General features: G+C 39.5%; 1 protein-coding gene across 3 annotated transcripts in view; it reads left to right on the plus strand.

The window, feature by feature from the left end:
- Positions 1-22803, plus strand: part of cntn4 (contactin 4) — a 194323-nt gene that overhangs the window by 80979 nt on the left and 90541 nt on the right. For all 3 annotated transcript variants that reach the window (XM_025907489.1, XM_005450133.4, XM_005450135.4), the window contains one exon: positions 18696-18899. In XM_025907489.1, the coding sequence (XP_025763274.1) occupies positions 18696-18899 (204 nt within the window). The remainder of the gene's footprint in view (positions 1-18695; positions 18900-22803) is intronic.

A 22803-nucleotide genomic window follows, 5' to 3' on the forward strand; every position in this document is an offset into this window, starting at 1 on the left:
ATTTTATAAGGTGTGAGAAGGTAGCATACAAATGATTTTGCTTTCTTGCTGAAAGCCAGATGAGAAGATGAATGGGTCTTCGTTAGCTTGGGTTATAATAGCATAAAGACCGAGTGACTAAGCAGGCTTTGTGAAATGCTGAACTGGAATACTGTGTTTGGGGAGACCGTGGTTCAGATTTAAAACAAACTCCATACTTTTGATTTGTCAAGAGAGAAATGATTAAACCAGATCTCAACAGAGCCTAAGGTTAAGCGGTGCTGACTTAAAATATCCATTATTCATTCAGCTTGCTACATCCCAAAAATGTTCAGTGTTGAATACACACAAAAATAAATAACCACACGAATAAAGTGAGTAAACTGTAAATTTATAAACAGAATTCATTGTGTTATTTTGCACTGGCCTCGAGGAACATTTGAAGGTTTATTTCACACTGCTGAGGTTACCAACTAGCTGCTGCTGGTGATGCTGTCATTAAACTGAAAATACAATAAGCTCACTGCCTGTGGAGCTGGTCAGGTAGCTGCTAGACAGTGCAGTAGGTAAGCTTGGGCTGCCTTCTGAATTCAGGTGGGTTCAGCTAGATCTACTGATCTTGGTCAAGCAGTGACAAGATCATTCATATGATTAGTTCAAACTGAGAGAAGAATGTCATGAATTACATGCACTATTCAGACATTTGAAAAGCTGTCCTATTTCTCACTGCGACTACAATAACAATAATAGTAATAATACTAATACTACTACTAATAATAATGATAATAAGCCTTGGTTATTTATATTATTTGTATTTGGACAATTTTATTAAAACACCAAAAGCTAATTGAGGTAAATTCCTCAGTTAAAAATCAAGTTTTAAGCCAAGCTATTCATTCCATTCGTCTAATTGTAGCAGATGTGTCCTTGTGCAGCTTCTTCAATTCACTTATTGGAAGTGCTAAATGCAACAGCTGCTTGGATTACATTCTCCCAGCTGACAGCTACCTAACAAATATCACTGATTCACACACTGGTCTGGTTAGTAAAAATGCTGCTTGCATTGAATTGATTGTAATTGTTTGCAGCTTGTATCCTTTTGGGGTTTTAACCGGTGAAAGCTTGGCAAGCTGTGGAGTAATTTGGAATTTTAGATTTACTTTCAAATAGCTGAGCTGACATGCCCGCGTTTGATTGTTCTCTATACTGTGAATAGTTGCTTCGCTGATTCTCTTCATATCTGCCGATTTGTGCCGAAGTAATCCAATTAGGTTGTGTTTTTTAAGACCAACAGGCACATGAAAAACCCCCTCAAGACACTTGTCTCCTCACTAATAAACAGAGCCAATACAAGGTGTCAATTAGAAGTCCATTTTAGTAAATTACATCTCTCTGTTGTAATAGAAGCTACCACCGCTCTGTCATTCAGTTGGATAAACAGCCTTAATCATTTGTTGTTGCTGTGGTTCTTCTAACATTAAGCATTTACGAGGACAAAACGTCTTCGGTTTATACCCTCTCATCTTGCTCCAAAGCCCTCGCACGTTTGAAACATGCACGAGCATGTTGGTTTGCATGACCTTTAATGAGAAATTCACTGCGATTATCTTCACCTGCCAGTCCGTACTGAGTGTTAGCTCACAAAATTATTTTCAAGGCATTTTTCAAATCCCTCACTCAGACAAAAATATCATACAGCAGACACTAAATCGGGATTCAACAGGCTTCCCCACAAATCCTGGCCAGGCTATTGGCTCTAAACACACACACACGAATACATGTTCTGCCAAGCTGCCCATCAGAGGAACAGCATATTCAAACTGGCAACAATGAAAAGCAATCAATCAGCAGGCAAAGAGCTAAGTGTTTTGCCAGTAGTGCTTTTCTTTGTTGACCCGACACGCTGCTTTGTTGCATCTGAAATGGCACGCTGCACGGCGGGTGACAGGGCGCACCGCTGCTACTCTGGCGCTTCAGCGTCATGCTAGAGTCAGAGTGAACATGTATGATGGGTCATCCTTTGACATAAAGCCTTGCAATTAGGCAGCAAAATGTATCCTCTGAATGAATTCAAATTTAATTTGCCTGAAAGGAAGTGAGTGGCATAAAACGTACTGAATTAAAATTAGTGAGCGCTCACCCTGAGAAATGACTAAATCTGTGCTTTGTTTAATGCTTGTGTGATTGCAGTGCTTTGCTTGCTTGTTTGTAATTTGACAATTTTATTATTTATTTATTTGTTTGTTTCTTGCCCTGTTCCCCTTTGTTTGCTTCACTTTAGTAGTTCCAGTTATTTTTACACCATTATAAAAAGGAGCGTACAAGTACGCTTTAGCTCCTGGTGGCGTTCTTTTGTCTCTCCTCTTGTCATCAAAATCTAAAGCTAACAATTTATTCATCCTAAGATCTGTGAACTTTGTTTCCATCGCTTATTCGTTTCTCGCTATCTGTTAGTTTACTGAGTCACAAACCACATAAACCAGCCTGATGATTTATTTCCACAGCAGAGCACATGATGTGTATTAATACACTTCTGAAAATAGGACCCAATAAATACCAGGCACTTTGTTTATTCCTTAAAACTGCAAGTCGCTTTACTTTTCCACAAAGCTTCTGGAACAATGAAACTATAAATTTAGACTGGTTTTAAGGCGTTTTTTGTTTTTTCACCAGTAACCAAGCCAGAGGTCAGAGAAGACAAATCACAGGGGCCCTATACTTTTCACACGCACAGATATCCACAGATTTGTGTATTTTATAAATTCTACATAAAACAGTTTTGCCATTTTTTCCACTTTTAGCTGGTTTAAACATACAGTCTGCAACTTGTTTTGAACACTTTATTCACAATAGCGAATGGAGACATGAACTATTTGGACAAAAGTCTTTATTTTTTAATTCAGGTGTTTTCACATTCAGTGTCACAGGTGTGTAAAATCAGGAAGCCAGCCATGCAGTCTGAGTTTACAAACACTTGTGAAAGAAGGGGTTGTTCAAAAGCAGCGGTCCCCAACCACGGACCGGCTTTTAAGGTGTCGCGGATAAATACAACAAAATAAAACCAATACTGCACTGCAAAAGAAGGTTTATTCATAACACACGAGAAAAGACCCAGGGAAACCGAGTTAACGCTAAACGATAAAAAAAATAACGATTAAAAACCCTGAAAACCATAAATTTCACACCTGAGCCTCAACTCTCGCGGCCCGGTACCAAACGACTCACGGACTGGTACCAAACGAGACCGCTGTTCTAAAGAGCTCACTGAATCTGAGTGTGGTACTGTAAGAGGATACCACTGTTGTAACAAGTGAGTGTGTGAATTTTCTTCCCTTTAAGAGTATGTTAAGTGTTATTGCAAAATAGAAGAGTTTAGCAATCACAACAACTCAGCCACCAAGTGACGGATCACATAAAGTTAAAGAGCGAGGTTGCCTGAAGAGTTCCTCCTCAGGCATTAACATCAGCACAAAGTCTGTGTGCTGGGAGCTTCATGGCATGGGTGGTACTCCCATAGGTGAGGGCAGCTCGGTACTTGTTTCCATATCATTTAACTTGAAAAAATGAGACAAACAACAACTAAAAGCCTGTGGCTTGTCATCTTTATGAATAAGAATCGAAATCTCAGTGTCTGTAGTCGGCTCTGAGCTTCGACAGAGAGGAACACTAGCTAACGTTAGCTTAAGTTTGCTTTATTTACAAAGGTGTCACTAACAAAAATGGGTTCTCTGAGGGTACACAGAGCATAATAAGTAATTAAATAAACAATTAATTTAAAAAGATGTGTGAAATGTTGCCGAGCTGTTTAAACATAGCAAGAACTCAGAACTCATTAAACGAACCGTGCACTATGTTATCTAAATACAAAGGATTCCTGCAGTTCATGTGAGGCAATGTTTTGATGAATTTCACTGCGTGATTAGAAACACTATGCTGGACAACAGTAAAAAGCTGCAGAGCCTCGGTTGAAAAGCTTTTATATGCTCTACTAGAGACATGAATTCAAGAAGCAGCTCAGTCATCAATCTCAGTTGTGTCCTTGTTTTATTGCAAATCTGTTTGGCGTGTCAAAAGATACGCAATGGTGTGTGTTTTCTCATAAATTCACAGAAACAAGATGACTAATGAGGAAAAGGCCATGCATCCAGGATGTGAAGACATTTTTTTTTTTTTAAATCTGCAGGCAGCCTGAAAGGAGACTCAGAATGATAACAACAGAACACAGGTTTATATTCAGGAAACAGTATTTTTCTCTTTTCTGAGGGTGTAAGAGAGGCCACTAACCTGGCAGTTTTCAATCGGTCAAAATAAATTTTTGAAATCTGTGTTGTGTTTGTTTCTGAATGCGACACCAGGCTGACATCTTGCAAGCTTGACAGCATTTCAAGGTTTGTTTGAAAGCCATCCTTCTGAATAGAAAGAGTACTGGACAGTTTCATCCAGTCGCTTTCAGCAGCGAGCTAACCCTGTCCCAAACTCCGAAGAGTTATGAAAATATAAAAAGTTGATAATGACACACATTCTCTGCTTGTTGTGGTGTATTGGTAGACTGGGGGGGAATCATTTTCAGTCGTGTGCAGTCAAGTTTCGTGATGCTCCTTTGGCACAGAGAGGATGAATCACAATGTGGCATCGGTAGAGTGACAGCCAATAACAGGACAATAATGACTGTCAAGCCACCTAAGCCACCTTCCTTCCCTGACAAGGACCTCATTGCATTTTAATCAAATTCTGCATGTGCGTGGTACTTGCAAGGAAAACCTCTGCACATCCCTATTCAGTGCCATATGTTTGCAGATCTTCCCATAGAGATAGGACCCTCTGTGTAAGCCCAAGGCTCTGGTGGGTTTCCACCTGCCAGAGGGGGTTCTCAGAGGGCACATTATGTGTGGCAGACAGCTGTCCTGCCCGCTGTAAGCAGCATGGAGTCACCCATGCAGAAAGATGCGTTCGGGCACAAGAAGTAGATGGTGATGGTAATAGAGAAAATGATTTCAAAGAAACTGAAAATTAAGGGAATGTGTTAGTGCGCTGGTTGGAAGGGAAGCACATATCTGCTGTATATAAGCCAGGATTAGATAGGATGTGTGCATGTGTTTTTAGGGGGGTGGTCAGCACATCTCTTTGTGCTCTATCTACAGTAAACAGACACGTAACTGTGTGGTGATAACAGCAACATGTGTGTTTGTGATAAGCATGACGTGTAACCTGCATATTATGGAAGCAAATATCATAAGCAACATGCACAGCAGCTGCCTAGATTAATTATTGGTGACAATACAAACTATGATTAATAACACAGTAATGACAGATAAACAGGGATTGCGTCACTAACTATAATACAGATGACAAGGTAATATTAGGAATTACTAAACTCTATTAGATAAGGGTGTAACTATTCTGCAACCTTGCTCAGGTGATGATACAGTTGTGCATATTATCATATGGTGATTTTGTCTTCCCTTAACGTGTTATCCTAGTTTATGCTAGTCGTGATGTAAGGGGTGTCCAGATTCATGGGCTGCATCCTCCTGAGGCTGCATTTGTAGGCCGATTATGTCACAGCGACGCGATGAAGGCTGTCCAAATTCATAGACTCCTCCAAAAGTGTGGAGGAGTGTCCTCCTTTTCACCGAATTTGAAGGATGGGTCGGGTGTGTCCTTCGTGGCCCACCATATCCCAGAATTGATAGCGCGTCCCAGCCAATTCCAGTTTCCAACAATGGTGGCCGCTACTAAGTTTTAATATTACTCTTATTACTCTTTCTGGGTCACAAAATAAACTTTTAAGATATTTTCAGGCGAGAATGTAGCTGTGTAAACTTCAAATATCTGCTCGGTTTATTAAGACACCACATATTTGCAAAAGTACTCCGACGTTTTCGGAGATATCTGTTACCCACCAGCTCGATAGCTAGCCGAGGCCATAACTCCCCACACATCGTTTTCAACCCCCCCGCCATCTTTTGCTACTCAGGTTAAATATGATATATAAGTCACTTAAATAACTTAAAATTGTTATTGTTTGGCTTTTTTCAGTGTTTTATTTGTTCCCAAGTAAATCGGTTTGGCTGAGATTAAAGTTATAGTTCTCACACAGCTGAATAAACGTCAAACGGAGAACTGATTAAACAGAAGTGCGAGATGATCGAGAATTTACGCCACTGTCCTGTTATATTTTACATAGCAAGTAGCAGACAGCCGAGTTTATTAAACTCCACCGAGACAGCGGTGACGCAAAACTAAAGTCTAGACCGTCCAGTTTCACAGCTGCTCACTTCCAGCCTTCTCAGCCTTCGGAGGACCCGGCCCACTTAGACCGCGAAGGCCGGGTCCTCAGGAGGATGCAGCCTATGAATCTGGACATCCCTGTAGGGAGTTATTGTCTGGTCATTCAGGTGAGGAGAGCTGGAAATATATGAAAATACTGAAGTTTATTTTTCATTTATGATCCAATCATGATTGAGTGAGCATTTATTTTTTTTCTGACCATACTATTCTACTTTCTTTTAACCTATTATACAGAAAATATTATTATTACTGACATTAAAACATCAGAGATATTCAACTGCTCAGCCAAGAAAAACAAAGATTTATAAACTTCAATAAGATTAAAGTACGTCACATGAAATGAACATAGCATGTCCAATGATAGCTGCCTGAAGTTGTTAACCTGTTTTAGGTTTTCTGTTGATATCTTGATCAGTCGCCTGGCAACAGTATTCAAATAGCAGCTCAACTATCCTTCTGCTTCCCCTGCCAAATATAAGATATTTAAATTCCTTCTGAAGGCGCACTTTGATAAAAGCTATATGAAGTTTTAATCTCTTCGTGCAGCATGAGGAACGACATGTTTATTCCATGGTATTTGTTGACTCATATTTAGTAGTTTCTCTTTTTTTCCATCAGGGATTATTCTGCTCTTAATCTGATTAGCAGCTGACACATTTCACAATCTCCATGAGTAATCTCCTTTCACAATCCCGTATTCAATCATATTTCTCCCTCTTCATGTGTCTGTAGACTTCAGCTCTCTGAAATAATATCACATGTCACTGTCACACCGTCCATGGCTGAGCCAACAGAGCCTCTTCTGCAAACCCTTCCGGTTTTCACATAATGTAGTGGTTACCTCATGCCGAAGAAGAAACTTTGCCGACAAGCAACCAACAACATGACAGCGGCATGAAATGGGATATGCCATATTTTTCTGAGAGTGACACTGGGGAGTTGATTGGAGTTTCAAATCACGTATGAAAAGGTCACAGAGGAGTCTGAACAGAGAACGCACACATTTCCCAAAAGACGTGTGAGTGACATGCTTCCTAAATCTCCTTTAAGCTTCTTAAAGTTTACACTAGTTGTTGTTATTGTTGTGTTTGGAGTGCATGCACGCCTGTGTGTGCGGTATGAAAGCATTAAAAAGAGGGTAATTCACGGCCTCACATGAATATACGTTCGTGTCATTCCATGTATAAAGACCATTCCCTTTTTCCTTTTCTTTATGGGTTTTTTTTATGGCATGTAAGCGACTGCGTCCACTCTGCCAGGCTGCAGTCACATGGCATGTCCTTGGGCTCCACTGTGCTGCCACATAAACACAAATCCCTCAGTGCCTGTGGGGATTTCATCCCAGAAGAAATGCGCTGTCACCTGCTGTGCAAGGGGAAAATAACAATTGTCGAAAACATGACAGCTCCGTCCGCACACCTAGCTTGCCTAGCAGAGCATTGGACAGCAGTTGTAAGTTGAATTCATAGCACTTTTATAGCTGACTTGCCATCACAGGCCTTTAACTACTTCTGGTGCTGCATAGAATTCAGCTCACTTAGTGGGACTGTGGACAGATCTGTGCACACTTGACATCAGTTAAGTCATACCCTAGAAAATCCTCTCATGTGTACAAAGAGTTCAAGTTATAGGAGACCTGGTTACCATCTTTAGTTCAAAGATAAGACTAATTCATTGTTTTCTTAAATGCATTTCAAAGTGTGATTATCAACTTTTACCAAACCATACATTAATAAAGATTTTTGATTCACAGTGATATAAATCAGAGAAACTTAGATTCACATTAGAGAAATGGAAAAATATTTTCTCAGTGGTTCACTGGCATGACAAATAGTACAGAAATGGCCCTTTAGTAACAGCATCAAAGTGGAAACAAAACTAAAATATGGACTTCAGCTCTGTAAAGTTTGCCTGCTGACCGATGTGGGGGAGTCGAACTGCATTTGTGAAGCATTTTGTGACTCCAGAGGGAGCCGCGCGAAGCCTGAAATATTGCCTCAAGTGATGCTGGCCAACCCAGAAGAAGACCACAAGTCTGAAAATGAAAGAACAGCGAGAGCAAACCAGACCTCTGCAGCCCTCTCTTTGAGGCTAGCTGCTTTGGCAACTTTCAGTATAACAAACCTGAATCTTAAACTGGCCTTTCAGGGGTTGAGTTGTATTGTGGGAAATGTAGGCATGATATCTTTGCATAAAAGAAGAATGAATGGAACAAGTATATTTGCTGCATCAATTAAGATTTTTTTTTTTACTTTACATCGTGACACAATGCTAAAAGAATGCAAAGCTCCGTCAGTGGTGAACACTCAGAGGGAGGTTTACTGTGGCTCTTGGGCATATATTTTTTACACATTATTTTCCTCACGGTAAAGGGCTGGCTTCATCTGTGGCAACAGAGAGTGTCTCACGAGTGCAGGACTATTGGGGATTTATTGTGTCCCGTACGTCCCGCTGTGATCTCTTTTTACCTGTTGAAAGAATGATGCAAGCTGACGCCTGTGCTAACGCAGCATCGGGTAGATGTTGCGTGGATGTTGCAATCTTGTTCATCTCCTTCAGGGAACAGAGGTTATAGTCAAAACAGATTTCTCAGAGGCACACGTCTCCTTTTGTTTTCGTGCATTTCAAAGTCAGTTACAGGTGGAGCTGGGTATCAAAGGTTAAACTGCTGGTGATGTTGTTCTTAAACACATCGATGATCTTTGCTCCAGTTTGCCGCTGCTGCACTTTGCGCGGTTTACATGTTTAACGTGATGTAATTAGAAAAGACATTCAGTTTAGACTGTATCACACTGTGTAGATTTTAATTATATTCATGCAAGATTTCAATGTTTCCTCACATCATTGTGTTAGCTTAATTTATTCCTGTTCTTATATTCATGTTACATCACAAACACAGCACTGCAGGCATCGTGAAGTGTCTCACAATTTACGAGCAATGTGACATTTCACAGATTAGAGAGAAATATTAATGCCAGGATGACAAACTCCACCGTGAGTGTCTGAGAATAGAAATGCAAGAGTAAGTAAAGCAGGTAGGTCACATGTTATGATGCCCAATAAAAATTACATGAAAAAAAGGTCACATGTTTTCTGCACATGTGCACATGCTGTGTAATCACTACACTTGTAATCGTCCTTTATTTAGTCAACAGTAGGTGAGAAAAGCAAAACAGAGGAAAAATGAAATAAATATCCAACACATTAATGCAACACATACATAGAATCCATCTAATTATCAGTTTGTATCATGCAATGTATACACAGCAGGGGTTGATGGAAATTTGACCCCTATGTAAAATCCTTCCAAACACTCTGCTACTTGTGGACATCAGAAAGAGCATTTCTCATTCTTTGTTAGCATTTTCAGATGTTTTAGGAAATTTGGGCAAATGACTACAACTGTTTACAATTTGCAAGTTATCACATGCAGAGTAGTCTGCCTTGTTGCAAAACAGCAAGCAGGCAAAAGTCCACAGCTGTAAGTCCTGAGTTTGAGTATTGTAAAACATATTTATAGAACTTGAGCACAGCAGCGTTGCAGCAATTTGCGAGCATGGAGGAACCTGCTGAAATAAACATTTTATAGGCGCGGCAACCCCCCCATGGAAGAGGAAGGGGAGTAAGAATGTATGGCAGTGAAGCAAAGAGAAGACAAGAAAGAAAAGAAACGCGAACATGGAGGATGTGGCGTGCATGCCTGTTCTTCTGTTCTCAGCTTGTAAGAGAGAGCATCAGGTGTGAGGCTAATGAGAGTCTGTGACAGCAGAACGTCCAGTGATTCCCTGCAACACTTGGTTACCGTAGTACAGATACAGTACTGTGCAGACAGCAGGTACAGGTGTAAATTATCAAGCCACCCCTTATTTCTTTATATTTTGCGAGGAACATGGGATATAGGTGCAGCGAGGAAACCTGAACATGATAGAAGGCAAAAACATTCAAATTAGTTTGAAAGTGCATATTTGGTATGACCACCTTTATTCTTCAACACAGCCTGAGCTCTCTTAGACAAGCTTTGATGTGATTTTTTTTAAGGATCGTTCTTGAAGGACACTCAAAGCTCTTCTTTGGATGTTGGCTGCCTTTTGTTGCGTTCTCTCTCAAGATGATCCCACACAATAATGCTTCAATAATGTTGAGGCCTGGGCTCTCGGGACGCCGATCAATGACTGAAAGTGTTCCGTTGAGTGTTTTTCTACCAGGTATGCTTTTACTGCATTAGCAGGCTGTTTGGGATCATTGTCGCGCTTAAAAATGAAGCCGTTGCCAAACAGACGCTTTCCAGATGATACTGCATGATGGGTCAAAATCTGTTAACAGTTTTTCTGTGTTTGTAACTAAAGATCACTTTAAAGAATAACCAGAAATTCTGGCTTCTTGGAATCAAACTATAAAGAAATGAGTGCAGAGCTGTAGGAGTTCAGTTTCCACAGTATAAATTTCTCTTTCTGTCTGTGTAATGTGACCATTGGTTCAAACTTCAGCTGGTTGTCTTGACCGTGCTGACAACATGTGATTTGCATTTACCAGCAGTCAAACCTGTGTACCTAACAAAGTGGCCAGTGAGTGAACACTAAAGACTGAATAAACTATTAAAGGTTTAGTGGATTTTAACTTGAGTCATAGTATTTTTTGCCAACTAAATGAAAAATAATTAAATTTAGGTTGAGGAAAATGACTGTAGGACTCGTGATATATGAACTATGAGCGTCTTGAATCTGCAATACGAGAAGACCTGGCTTCCAAAACCACATCAAACAACAAGGACTTGAGCAGGAGCAGCAATTATTTTCCGCTGCGTGTCTTCCAACGTGTCATCAAACATGCTACCTGCACTTACAATCAGCCATAGGAAGACAGGGAAATGGGGGCTGAGTGCAGAATCAGGCACGACACACCCTGCCAGACCAGACTGCAGCACAAAGGCAGAGTGGGGTGCTGCCTCCACACTGCCTCAACACTGCATCCACACGTTCGCTCCCCATCTGACAGGCCAGTGTCAGAGCATGGCAGGAATCTATGGTAATTGCTTTCTGCAGAGTTCAAGGAAGGAGAATGGATTAACACAACCTGGTTACAGCGCCGGCTTCTTTTTAGACCGAGCCGCTGCTGCGATGTTTGTTTCTCCCAAATGTGCAGTCCGGTTCCCCTTCTGTCTGTCAGTGTGGATCAGAGGAAACAAGAAGGGCTGAGAGGCTGTCAGATTCTGTCTTTTTCAAAGCAGACCGCATTAATGGGCTGCCAGTGTGACCCAAACGCGCTCTTTGTACTACACAATTACTGTGTTTAGTCGTGGACCTAATGCTGCTGACCTCTATTTTCTAATGGGGGGAGACCTTTAAGGGGCACTCAAGACTGAAATCACTTGTGTCTATTCCAAGAGTAGTTGTGTCTGTGTGTGTGTGTCTTTTGTCCTGTTTTTCCTCCCACCCGAGGCTTCGAGAGCGCTGAGCATGTGCATCCTGTCCGGTCCTGTAAAGGAAACAGTGGATCAGAGGATTCTCGGAGCCTGGAGCAGATATGGGAGTACTGCACTCAGTTACACAACGTGGGATGACAGTAGTCTAACAGTGGAAGGCGTCTCTCGGGTTTCCTTTATTTTTGCTTGTCTGTGTGCTGAAGATGCTCTCCTAAATCAGTGAGCGCGTAGATTCTAACAGGAATAAATTGTACGTTTGTTTTCACGGCTGATTCGGGGGCTTTCCTCGTGTGGATTGTGCAGCCGTGTTGTTTGGCTGCATGCGCCCTCCTCTCATCAGCTCACGAAGTACTTTAGAAAAAAAGTAGATCATGTTGTACTAGCTCAGTGTGGGTTTTTTTTTTTTTACCCAGTTTGACACATACCCAGCAACCCCTCCTACTCAGTATGTAATACCGTGTGCGTGACGCTTGTAATCAGAGAATTATTCATCCTGGAAAAGGACAACTGCGTGCTGTTTTGTTGTAAATTTTTGCCTTCTTTTTTTTGCAGTATGCTCACATCCCACAGCTTTGTAATTGGGCAATTAAAAATGCATCTTGTTGTCACAGCGTGCCCTTACATCTATTATTGATATGAAGTGATGAGGCTACTGGTGCTGATCATACATTATGATGCCAAACCATACTGATGTAACAGTAAAACTCCTTAAGTCTTTCTTTATTGACAGATGGGTGCTTTGTTTTCCGGCAAAAAAAAAAAAAGGAGCGAGATCTTTGGTTGTTCAAGCTTGTCGTAAATATTGTCGTCTGTGTTCAAATTAATATGAATTGCTTTTAGCAGGATAAGCAGGATAGCAGGATGCCTAACACTCCCGCCTCCACCCCCACCCCCAGGGACAGTGTCAGTGCAGGCTTGGGGCAACAGCAGGAGGATGAGAAGCAGGCCGGGGCCTGTGTTGTGGAGAAATTAATCACATTACATGAAACCAAAAACATGGCTACCTTTTTTTTTTAGTGACTGGCTGACGTCACTGAATCTAACAGCCGTTGCATTTATTTACTCCTCTGCAAATTTGTTCAGTTGTCATTTGCTGCATGTCCTTTTTCTACCTCAAATCAGCTGTTAGCACAAGTGCACACGCCTTTCATTTCACTGGAGTTTGACTGGACAAAGCCTTAATAGAAAATTGAATGCATTTCTAATGACTTGGTTTGAAGCATAGCTTTGAGTGGCAGAATTCATTATGCATACGTCCTTTGATGGCTATGTTTTTTTCACTGTATATGGAAACTAAAGGGCAGCTACAATATAAAGACCCAGACGCAGACTCGTTGAATAAGAAGCACTTGAACTCAATCTCTGGGCAGTATTTACTTTTAAAGGAGTAGTATTGCATTTTCTATATTTTATTTTTTTATCATAAGTTTATTTTGTTTGCCTAAAAGGATATTATACCTTTTTAGGAACATTGTACATGTATCCAAAATTATTATGTATTCAAATGGCTATAGCCTTTTATATACATTACAATTTACAATTACTGTGCATAAATAATGTGCATAAACATATTATTAATAATAATATTAATAAGGTGTTATTTAGAATTCTCAAATGCTTATATGTTATCAATACAAACAATGGCAGTGACAATCACAGGTTTAAATAGCTCTAGATAGCATTACTGTCACTTTTACCTTCAAATCAATCTCGTGACCTTGAAGGAGAGGTCAAAGGTCAAATGTAACATGATATTTTAAATCCTTATACCATAATTTCTGCATGTTTTATATGACAATACATACTATATGGGAATCATAGTTTCTAAGTTACAAGGCTTTCTCTCAGTGACTCAAGTTGACCTTGAGTCACTGACAAATTTTAGTGAAATTTTATTTGATTACTAACATGACCCCACGCTACATCCCTACACAGTTTTAACAGAATTTATAAACTAGTTTTTGAACTATCATGACATGCTTGCACATACACAAATGCTACCAAAACCTAACCTTGGTAGATGTAATTTAAAAAACTGGGGAAAAAAGCTTTATTCAGGCAAGTAGAAAATTCAAAAATCCAAACCAAACCAGAAGACACGTGAGGGAAGACAGCAGCACAGTGTGACGTGATAAACAAATGCACACTTAATAATTAGGAAGATGGCAAATGTGTGTTACATTGTAACCTTGGTTCTCTGATTGAGAGACTATCTCACCACTACATACATATGGAATACATAATGGAGTATAGAGCTACAATAGAACACCAACTATGAGACCCAAGATGACGAGACAGGGAAACAAGAGAAAAGAAACAGGAGCTACCAAAATAAGACAGGAAGTAACAAAATGAGGGAACGCTTAACATAGAAGTGTAGGCTTAACAACACAGGGAACAGAGGAGAGCAGGAAAACTATTATTATAACTATTATTACAAGTTACAAAAGGAGACGCAAAAATGAAGTTGAGAATAAATCATGGAAAACAAAACAGGAGGAAGAAGCTAAGATTTTAAGGTAGCTGCGTATCGTAGAGCGAAAATATGTGTATGTTTCCAAGCAGTAACAGTACATCTTTGCATAGTTGTTGTACTGCAGATGCTTTGTGTTCCACTCGATACAGAACGACATTATGTAAACTATTAACCATACTCTTTTTAAGAGGTTATCTTCTTTTATTTTATTTAGGCCAAATGAAAGAAATGCTGTCATCTCACAGCAAGAAGGTTTTTACCCAGTCAAATGAGTTTACATGACACATGAAGTGATTTCATGTTACAGAAACAGTTGCTGTTGATTTAATGCAAATTAAATTAAATTAAATCTGCAGTATCATTTCTCAAAATAAAGATGCTGAAAAAAAGGACTGTAGTGTTCCAAGTGTGATGGACTCCTGGACTATGCCTTTGTGACAGAAAGCAAAGACTTGTGGGATTCTCCTTCAAGATGTTAAGTTAGTGGTGCTGGCTGTTATGCATGTGCAGTGTGTTTTTATAGCTGAGCAGTAAGTTTAGCTAGCAACCGGCCACCATGACTGAGGCTGCTGTGGCACGAGAGACATCTGGCCAGTGTTCCTGTTCAGTTACTCCGTCAATGTTAAATGAAGCAGTGCTCCTGAAGCTATATGGTGCTTGACACACAGTTCCTACTAAGAACTGAGCTTGGCTGCTTAATTACACTCAACATCTTTTGACTGACACAGGACTACAGTGACTCCCTTATATGGTACCAAATCACAATAACAGTTGCATCAAGGCATCCTGCAGTACATGGGAAAGGTAGAGACCTACAGTAATACAGAGAAATCCCCAACAATTCGACGCACCCCTATGAGCAAGCACTTGGCGATAGTAGGAAGGAAAAACACCTTTTAACAAGAAGAAACCTCAGGCAGAATCAGTCAGTGTAGATGACACAGCTACTACTTTATTAAATCTCTTAATCACACTTAATAGAAAATGCACTTTTAGTATTGTTGTTATATTTATGCTGCATTCTGATGCAGAATTTTTAGAGCATATGCATTTTATGTGCTTATCTTTATGAAACCACCTTCTCTGAAGCATATCTGCTGAGATACACACGCAGCACAGTATAACTGTCCATCCATAATGCCACAACTTGATGAAGTAGTTTTCTTTCAGCTCATCATAAAGAATGATAGACCTGCTGGGTGATTACTGCCCACCGTCTTTGTCTTCGTGCTCCGTCTTTCCATAATGGCAAATCTGTGCAAAGAGACGGGCGTGTTTGACTTCCTCGTCTTGTTCGCTCTTTGAATATTCAGTGAGGCCTGTCCTTTGAAGCTGCTCCTGGATCTCTTTGTGTGAGCGAAGCAGCTTTATTCATTGTGACTCATGCAAAGTGATCTTTAACCCAGAGGGGAACCACAAAAAACTCTTTTGGGACTTCTGCAATCCCCTCTCCGGTGGATCATGTTTTGGAAGTTAAAATGAGTTTCTTTTTTCCTTGACATACCAAATTGAGCTCTTGTAGAAATCAATTTTTTCAACATTAAACTTTCTTAATGCATTCAGCTTTGAAATAGTGTTTTCAACATCACTTTTCAAATTTAAATCTAAAACAACTCAGTTCTTGTGTAAAGGCTGCAGTCTGAATACTTTTAGCATGGTAGTAATAGCAATTCTGCAGAGCAGCTGGATTTCGTCAACAATTTGTCTTGAAGATGTCCTGTTTTTATATCAGAGTGTTGTGTAACCCATAAAATCAATGCCCTGGATGATTTTGTGAAGACCGTTCGGCCAGCTGTGTGAGACATCTCATTATGTTTGTGCTCTCTGCGGTATTCTCCGGCTCATGTTGTGCCATGTAGTCATATGGGTTTTAAACATAGAGCGAGAGCAGGTGCAGCCATAGTCCAAAAGCACTGGAGAGGAAACAAACACAAACAACATGCCTTATCCTGCCTTGAAGTGTCCCTCGTCCCCACGGATCTCTGCTGTGCCATCGGTCTGTGCTCGGCTCTGCGTGCACACAGCGGCCAGAGCCTAAGCCCAAACCTCAAATGGCACTGATCGGTACAGTACCTGCTCCTTACAGCCAGCAGGAGTATGCGGGCCTGCTGTGATAAATGGCCAAGCAGCTAGAGGAGGTGAAGGGAAGGGTTCCTCTAAGGGTGTTTTGTTTAATTGCCAGTCCGTTAACAAGTGGTGGAGTTTGATTAAGCGCAGCAGGAGAATAGTGCATGGCTGTCTGTAATGCTGACTGGGGAACTCCACAACAGCAGATTATATCACAACATTCAGATTTGATGAGCTGACATCAATAAAGTGACTTAAGTCTCAATCCTCACCCACTGATATCAATAGATTCTATATTCATTCAAATCGGCTGCTGAAAGATAAATAGAGGCACGCTTTGGGAAACGTTGTTTGTGACAAACTGCTCGTGTATGGGGTACGTATAATGCTCGGGCTCATTTTAGATGCCATAGCAACACTCAGCATTCATTTCTAATTGCGTGTCTGGTTTCTCTGTGAAACCAGCAGTAGAGATGATGTCAGTGGATGAATTACGGTCCCAGTAGGAGTGACCACAGTGTATATGCTGGGTTTTGTTCCTCAGGATGCTTGTTGTTTACATGTTTTCTGCTGAGCATTTGTCTCAATTTAAGCACTGTTTCGCACTAAATTAGATTACTGACCAGGTTGCTGGAGTCTCACAATTACTTAATTTAATCTACTGTAACATCCAGCCATTAATTATTATTAGGAGTAATTATTATCATTTTTAATAACTCCTCAACACTTGTCAAGACCATTGCTTTTTCTAATATTTCTCTTTCTTTAAAACTTCCCATAATGTCAAATCAGAGGCCTAATGAAGCAGATAAGTGCCTGAAGTAAAGTCCTTTGTCTTGATCTGGCTTTTTAACGGTAAGATAAGTCTCATTAAAATGAGCTTCAGTTTCACCCCTTTCTCAGAGGTTGTGTAGAAACAAGCAGCGCTGATGTCTCTGAATTTAAGGCTGGCTCGTATGAATGGACTCAAAGCTAACTGCTCAAAGTAATCCTTGGTATTATTATAAGCAATTATTTGTTTGCAAACTCTTGGATCTCATGACCTGGAAATGTGTGCCTCACTTACCTTCAAAACCTCCAGCATGGCGTTACAGGGAGCAGCTGACACCTGCATGCTTATAGGTATATATATTGATTACAGCACCCTTACAGGTGCTTTCCCAGAATGACGTAGCAACGATGACTCCTGCATCCACGTGAAACCTTTTGCATCATGATTGCAGTGTTTTGATTTTTGGTTAGCTTTGTGATTTTGTGACCCGGTTGTAAGCTCTTACCATGAGGCACTGCAGTACTTGACTGGCTCCCACATGTATGCATTGTGTGTGTGTGTGTGTGTGTGTGTGTGTGTGTGTGTGTGTGTGTGTGTGTGTGTGTGTGTGTGTGTGTGTGTGTACCTGTTTAGGCATCCTTGTGAGGACCAGAAAGTGGCATTCTACTGTACTTGTGAGGACACACATCACGAGTTTGAAGGCATTTTTGAGGCTCAAAATGTGGTTTTAATGTCAGGGTTATAATGGTTAGGGTAAGCAGCTAGGGAAAGCATTATGCCAATTAGATGTCCTCACTAAGATAGCAAAATGAGAATGTGTGTGTATATATAAATAGATAGAGAAGCATGTTGCTTTAAGGGCGTATAATCGATTAATTTTGATCTTGACAAATGTGTTTAGCAGTTAGCACTGCTGCTAACACTAAATGTGATTAAAGTAGTAGTTTAACTATTTTTAGCTTGCACTTCCTTTACTAAAGGAAAACTTGATCATCACAGTATAACACAAACTGGTCAAATGGTGTGTTTCTCACTGTTCAATCACAGGCATTGTCATTTATGGATAAACTTCCTGGAAGTAATAATAACTGGAATTTCTAAACTTATGTTTAGAGAAATTGTTGAATGCTAAATGAAACGTTTCCTGGCTTTCAGAGTAATTCTTTTTGGTACAATCCTTCTAGTTGGACTGAAGTTTCTTGAAGGCAGTTGCCTGGCTTATCTGGACTAAAGAGTTTTTTTCCCTTTTTTTGTTTGTTTGGGTTTTTATTTTGTTTTTTGTTTTTTATAATTTCTTTTCATTTTCTGCTTATTATTGTCCCTATCTACTTTTTTGCCATCTTTGTAAACTCCTTTGTGAATTCTAGTAGGGTGCCTAGGGAGCAGTAATTATTCATGACAACACAAACCCCATCTCCCAAATCCCTATTTGCATATTCAGACCTAATCAACATGAAAAATGGTCATTAAAGTGAATCCAGATAATTACATTTGTTTTCAACCTCTCACGGATCCTGACAGCAATTTTCACCTTAGCATGATATAACTTAGTCACCATTTTCACTCCCCAGAGGTGGTCTCAAGCTTATTTCACACTGCAGCCACATCAACCATAAAAATCTCAGTTCCCTTTACCCTTTTCATGACCCTTCCTGCATTTAAATATATTTTTTTATCCTTATCCACAGATCTGGTATTTTCCTGGATCTTCAATGAGTACCCGACATTTGTGAAGCAGGATACGCGTCGCTTCATCTCCCAGGAGACAGGGAATCTGTACATTGCTAAAGTGGAGCCCTCAGATGTTGGCAACTACACTTGTGTGGTGACCAACACCGTCACCAAGACCCGTGTCCAGGGCCCACCCACTCCACTTGTGCTCCGCAGTGATGGTGAGCTCACACTTATACCAGTTAACCGCATATAAGAACACTGGTTAGTCAGTTAAAAAGGTTCTACTGTTTTGTCATAGAATTTATAGACTGTTGGGGTACACTCAAAAATGATTCTTCACCCTCAAACATCAAATCAGTCATTTGAGTAAAATGTAACTGAAATATATATAAGATTAAAGGTTTATTTATCCATGTAATGTTTTGGAAAAATTACACATAACTAAATTAGTTAAAGTCAGTATTTTGGGCAGTATGTAGTCACTGATTTACTTATTCATTTCCTAAAGTATGTGCTGTGTACTTGTACTTTGTTTCTTCATCATTCTGCTGGGTCTCAGTCTATAACTCCAACCTTTGGAGCAAAGCAGGGTTTATTTCAATGCTGACAAATTATTGCAGTTTCAATTTTAAGACCACATTCCCCCAAAACTGTGATTTTGCAGTGTTGCATGCATATGCATATTCAGTGCACATTATAAATGCAATAGGAAATAATCATGAAGCATCTCATGTTCTACAAAGGCAAACCATTAGTGTTTTTCTTGAATGTTTAGTTTGATAACAGATTTCCATTTCTGTGGTCCTTTGTTATAAAAACAAAACAAAACTGCAGCTTCTTTGATATAACAGGAAAGCCAGAATCGCTTGGCTGATTTAGTGCAGCGCTCTTTAGAATTTGTACAGGTCATACCCATAGCAGCAAGCCAACATGGCTATTGTTGGTACCTCCCAAAAAACTTTGTTTCAAAGAACACGAATGAAATTCAAAGGTTAATTATCTCCTCCTCTGCTAATTTCAGCCTGTCCTTTTACATGTGGACCTAATGCTTAAGGCTGGCCTTATCAAGCCACTTCAGATGAAAGGTCATTCTCAGCAAGTAATCTAATTGTAGGCTTCTATCCCAGAAGCATGTTCCTTACCATATTCTTAAGTAATGCTGAAAAATATGAGAATGTCATAAAGGACATTTAATATAATTTTCCCAATAATGATAGATGATTTGATGTAATAAAAAAAATGACATTTAAGTAGGCAGAATCACTTCTAATCACACCGCACACTTTAGGCTTTTTTTAACATGACTTACATGCTATACTAGCTTTAATATTAATGTTTGACTCAATTATAATAACCTATGATTAGAAATAAAGGCTTGCTTTGATTTACATTAATGACCACTGGTCATGAATATTAATATGTGTTAATATTAATATTGTTTTAGGTTTATGTTTAAAACTTAGTTTCAGATTGTTTCTAATGTGGATTTCCAATATTTCGATTTTGTTTTAATCATTTGAAAATGCTTAGTTTAAGTGTTAATTTATTTTTAGCATAAGGTGCCAAAAAGAACCAAAATCAAACTCTTGACACAGAACTTCATGAACAAAAAACAAACCTTTATTCAGGCGCCGTATGAAGTCCATGAAATTCCAAAACAAAACCAGACTGCAGAATCAAAGTATCTTAAACAAATGCATATTAGGAATAGCAAACAGAGAAAACAGCACAGGTTTAGTACACAGAGAACTTGACAAACGACAAAGGAAGACAGCAACTATATATATGAATGTGGCAGAGCGGAGACACCTGGGAAACTAATGTTGATAGTCATTTCAGTTTTACTTCCTCATTAATTATTATCTAATTTAAACAGGAAGTAACATGAGACAGAAATGAAGCCTTCACAAAAAATTACAACGAGACATTTGGGAGGCTAGGCTAAACTAATTGAATGATGCAGCTAGTATGAACTCTACACTGGAAAAAAAACAGGATAGAATGTAACAACAATGTAACAAAAACTAAAAACTAAACACTGAATGAGACGATGAACTGGATATAAAATGAAATAATAAATAGAAGCCAAGACAAAGGAAAACGCAAAGCTAAATATGAAACTGACAGTTACAGAAGTAAAGAAAAGCTAGATTATATGAACTCTAAACAGCAAACGCTAGGAAAACATCATCAAACAGAGAATTTAATAATAACCCTGAATTCAAAGTCTAAAACATAGGGTTCAAAATGACAGGACCATAACTTTTTTATATAACATGAAGTATTTATTGCATTAAGATTTAATATGTTTATAGTAAGTTCACAATGTAGACACAAGGCTTCATGCTGTGCAGACATCCCAGTCTCCAGAAACAGAAACACCAAAGCCTTTCCAAACCGGAACTGACAAGTTCAACCAAACTAACAAAAACTGAAACCAAAGACATACTCGCTTTATTTTTGTTTCATTGAAGAACACTGAATTTCAGTTAGTTTTCATCTATTTTCTTTTAACTAAATTGTTTTTCTCACCTAGTTTGAGTTTTTAAGTTTTTAATTAACTGTTATAACCTTGATGGTTTTAAGTAGACTTTCTATGCCAATAAGTACAGTATATCAATGTATTGAGTTATAAAACATTTAAAGAGATTTTTTTTATATAAACATAAACAAACACAGATAAACCCAAAAGATAAACATTTTGAATGATTTAATAAAGACATTTCCCCAAAGACGCACTTTTTACATTCATAAATATAAAATTACTTTTACCTAATTTTGCTATTTTATTCAGTGTTTGTGAGTATACACACTAATTTAATAGAAGTCGCAGATAAACACAAAATGTTTTCTTACATATTATCTTGCTTACAGTCGTCTGTCGGACTAAAAAAGTTGATGAAATTAAATCTAGTATAAAGAAGACAGCTAAGCTAGTTGGTCAGTGGTTAGTCCAGCAGAGATTCCAAAGCACTTTCATTCTCTGCTTCTGCCCTTTTTTCATTACAACATTAGTTCACCACAGCAGCAACACCAACATATCAGGAGTCAGCTCTTCATGGTCATGAAGTGGAGCTCAGGGGTGCAGGTGGGGTGTGGGGGGCGGTGGTTCAGGCTGGCACGTTAAACATGTGTCCCCTACAAAAGGTTATGGTATGAGACAATTACCTGTCCACTTCCTCCTGTCTGCTTTAATATGGGTGATAGTCCTGTGGTTAAATTTCAGTATGTGACAGTTGTGATAAGGATCTGAATTAGCTTTCACAGTCACTCAGGGAGCCATCCTGATAACACATGCCTCACCAAATCAACGAGATGAAATTGGCCTGTTTCCTCCATCTCTAGAGCTATTTGTGCAACACAGCCCTGAATTGCAGCAAAGGGGGGGAAAAACCTGTTGTTACATTGGTGGATGATGGTACCTTAAAACGGCATTTCGTGCACCCGGGCTGAGCGCTGGCAGAGCTGGGAGAAATGACAGCATGCCAAATAGCAAATTCATTGATGTAATTTACCTCAGTGTCGTTTTAAGGGAAACGAATAAAATTCACAGGTGTTTTTTTTCCCTATGGATGTAAGACACTCGAGTCTCAAATACATCTATACCAAAGCTAGAACAGCAGAAAATCCACATTCTGTCTTCTTCTCTGTCTATCCAGAGATTTTTAGCATGCACAGCAGCAATATTATAATCCACCAGAGCTGCTTCACCAACAGTGAATGGGATGCTTTGTAGACACAATGGCAGCACCCAGGGGGATTTTATGGGCCCATTTTCTGGTTCATAGCTGTTAGCGCTACAACAAGATGAAACTCATCTGGATGTAAAAACTCAAACCGTCTATGAATTCTCAGAATGTTTGGGGTTTTTTCTTTTTTAGTTTTTGTCAGTTGAACATCAGTGTGTCGCATGTCCACATGGAGAGATGTGTTTTTTGCTTTTTCTTCTCATTACTTTCAATGGGAGGGCATCCTGTGACAATGCTGGGAGCAGTGCTGGTGTCTGCTGCTCAGCATGGAAGTCAAAAAAAAAAAATGCTGCACACAGAAATGTTTTCAGCTGTTGGGTAGCAACAGAAGAAACCACAATGCTGTATTTTTTAACTTCTTTTGCCTGACTTG

This window comes from Oreochromis niloticus, linkage group LG5, assembly GCF_001858045.2.
Source record: "Oreochromis niloticus isolate F11D_XX linkage group LG5, O_niloticus_UMD_NMBU, whole genome shotgun sequence".
NCBI classification, from domain to species: Eukaryota; Metazoa; Chordata; class Actinopteri; order Cichliformes; family Cichlidae; genus Oreochromis; species Oreochromis niloticus.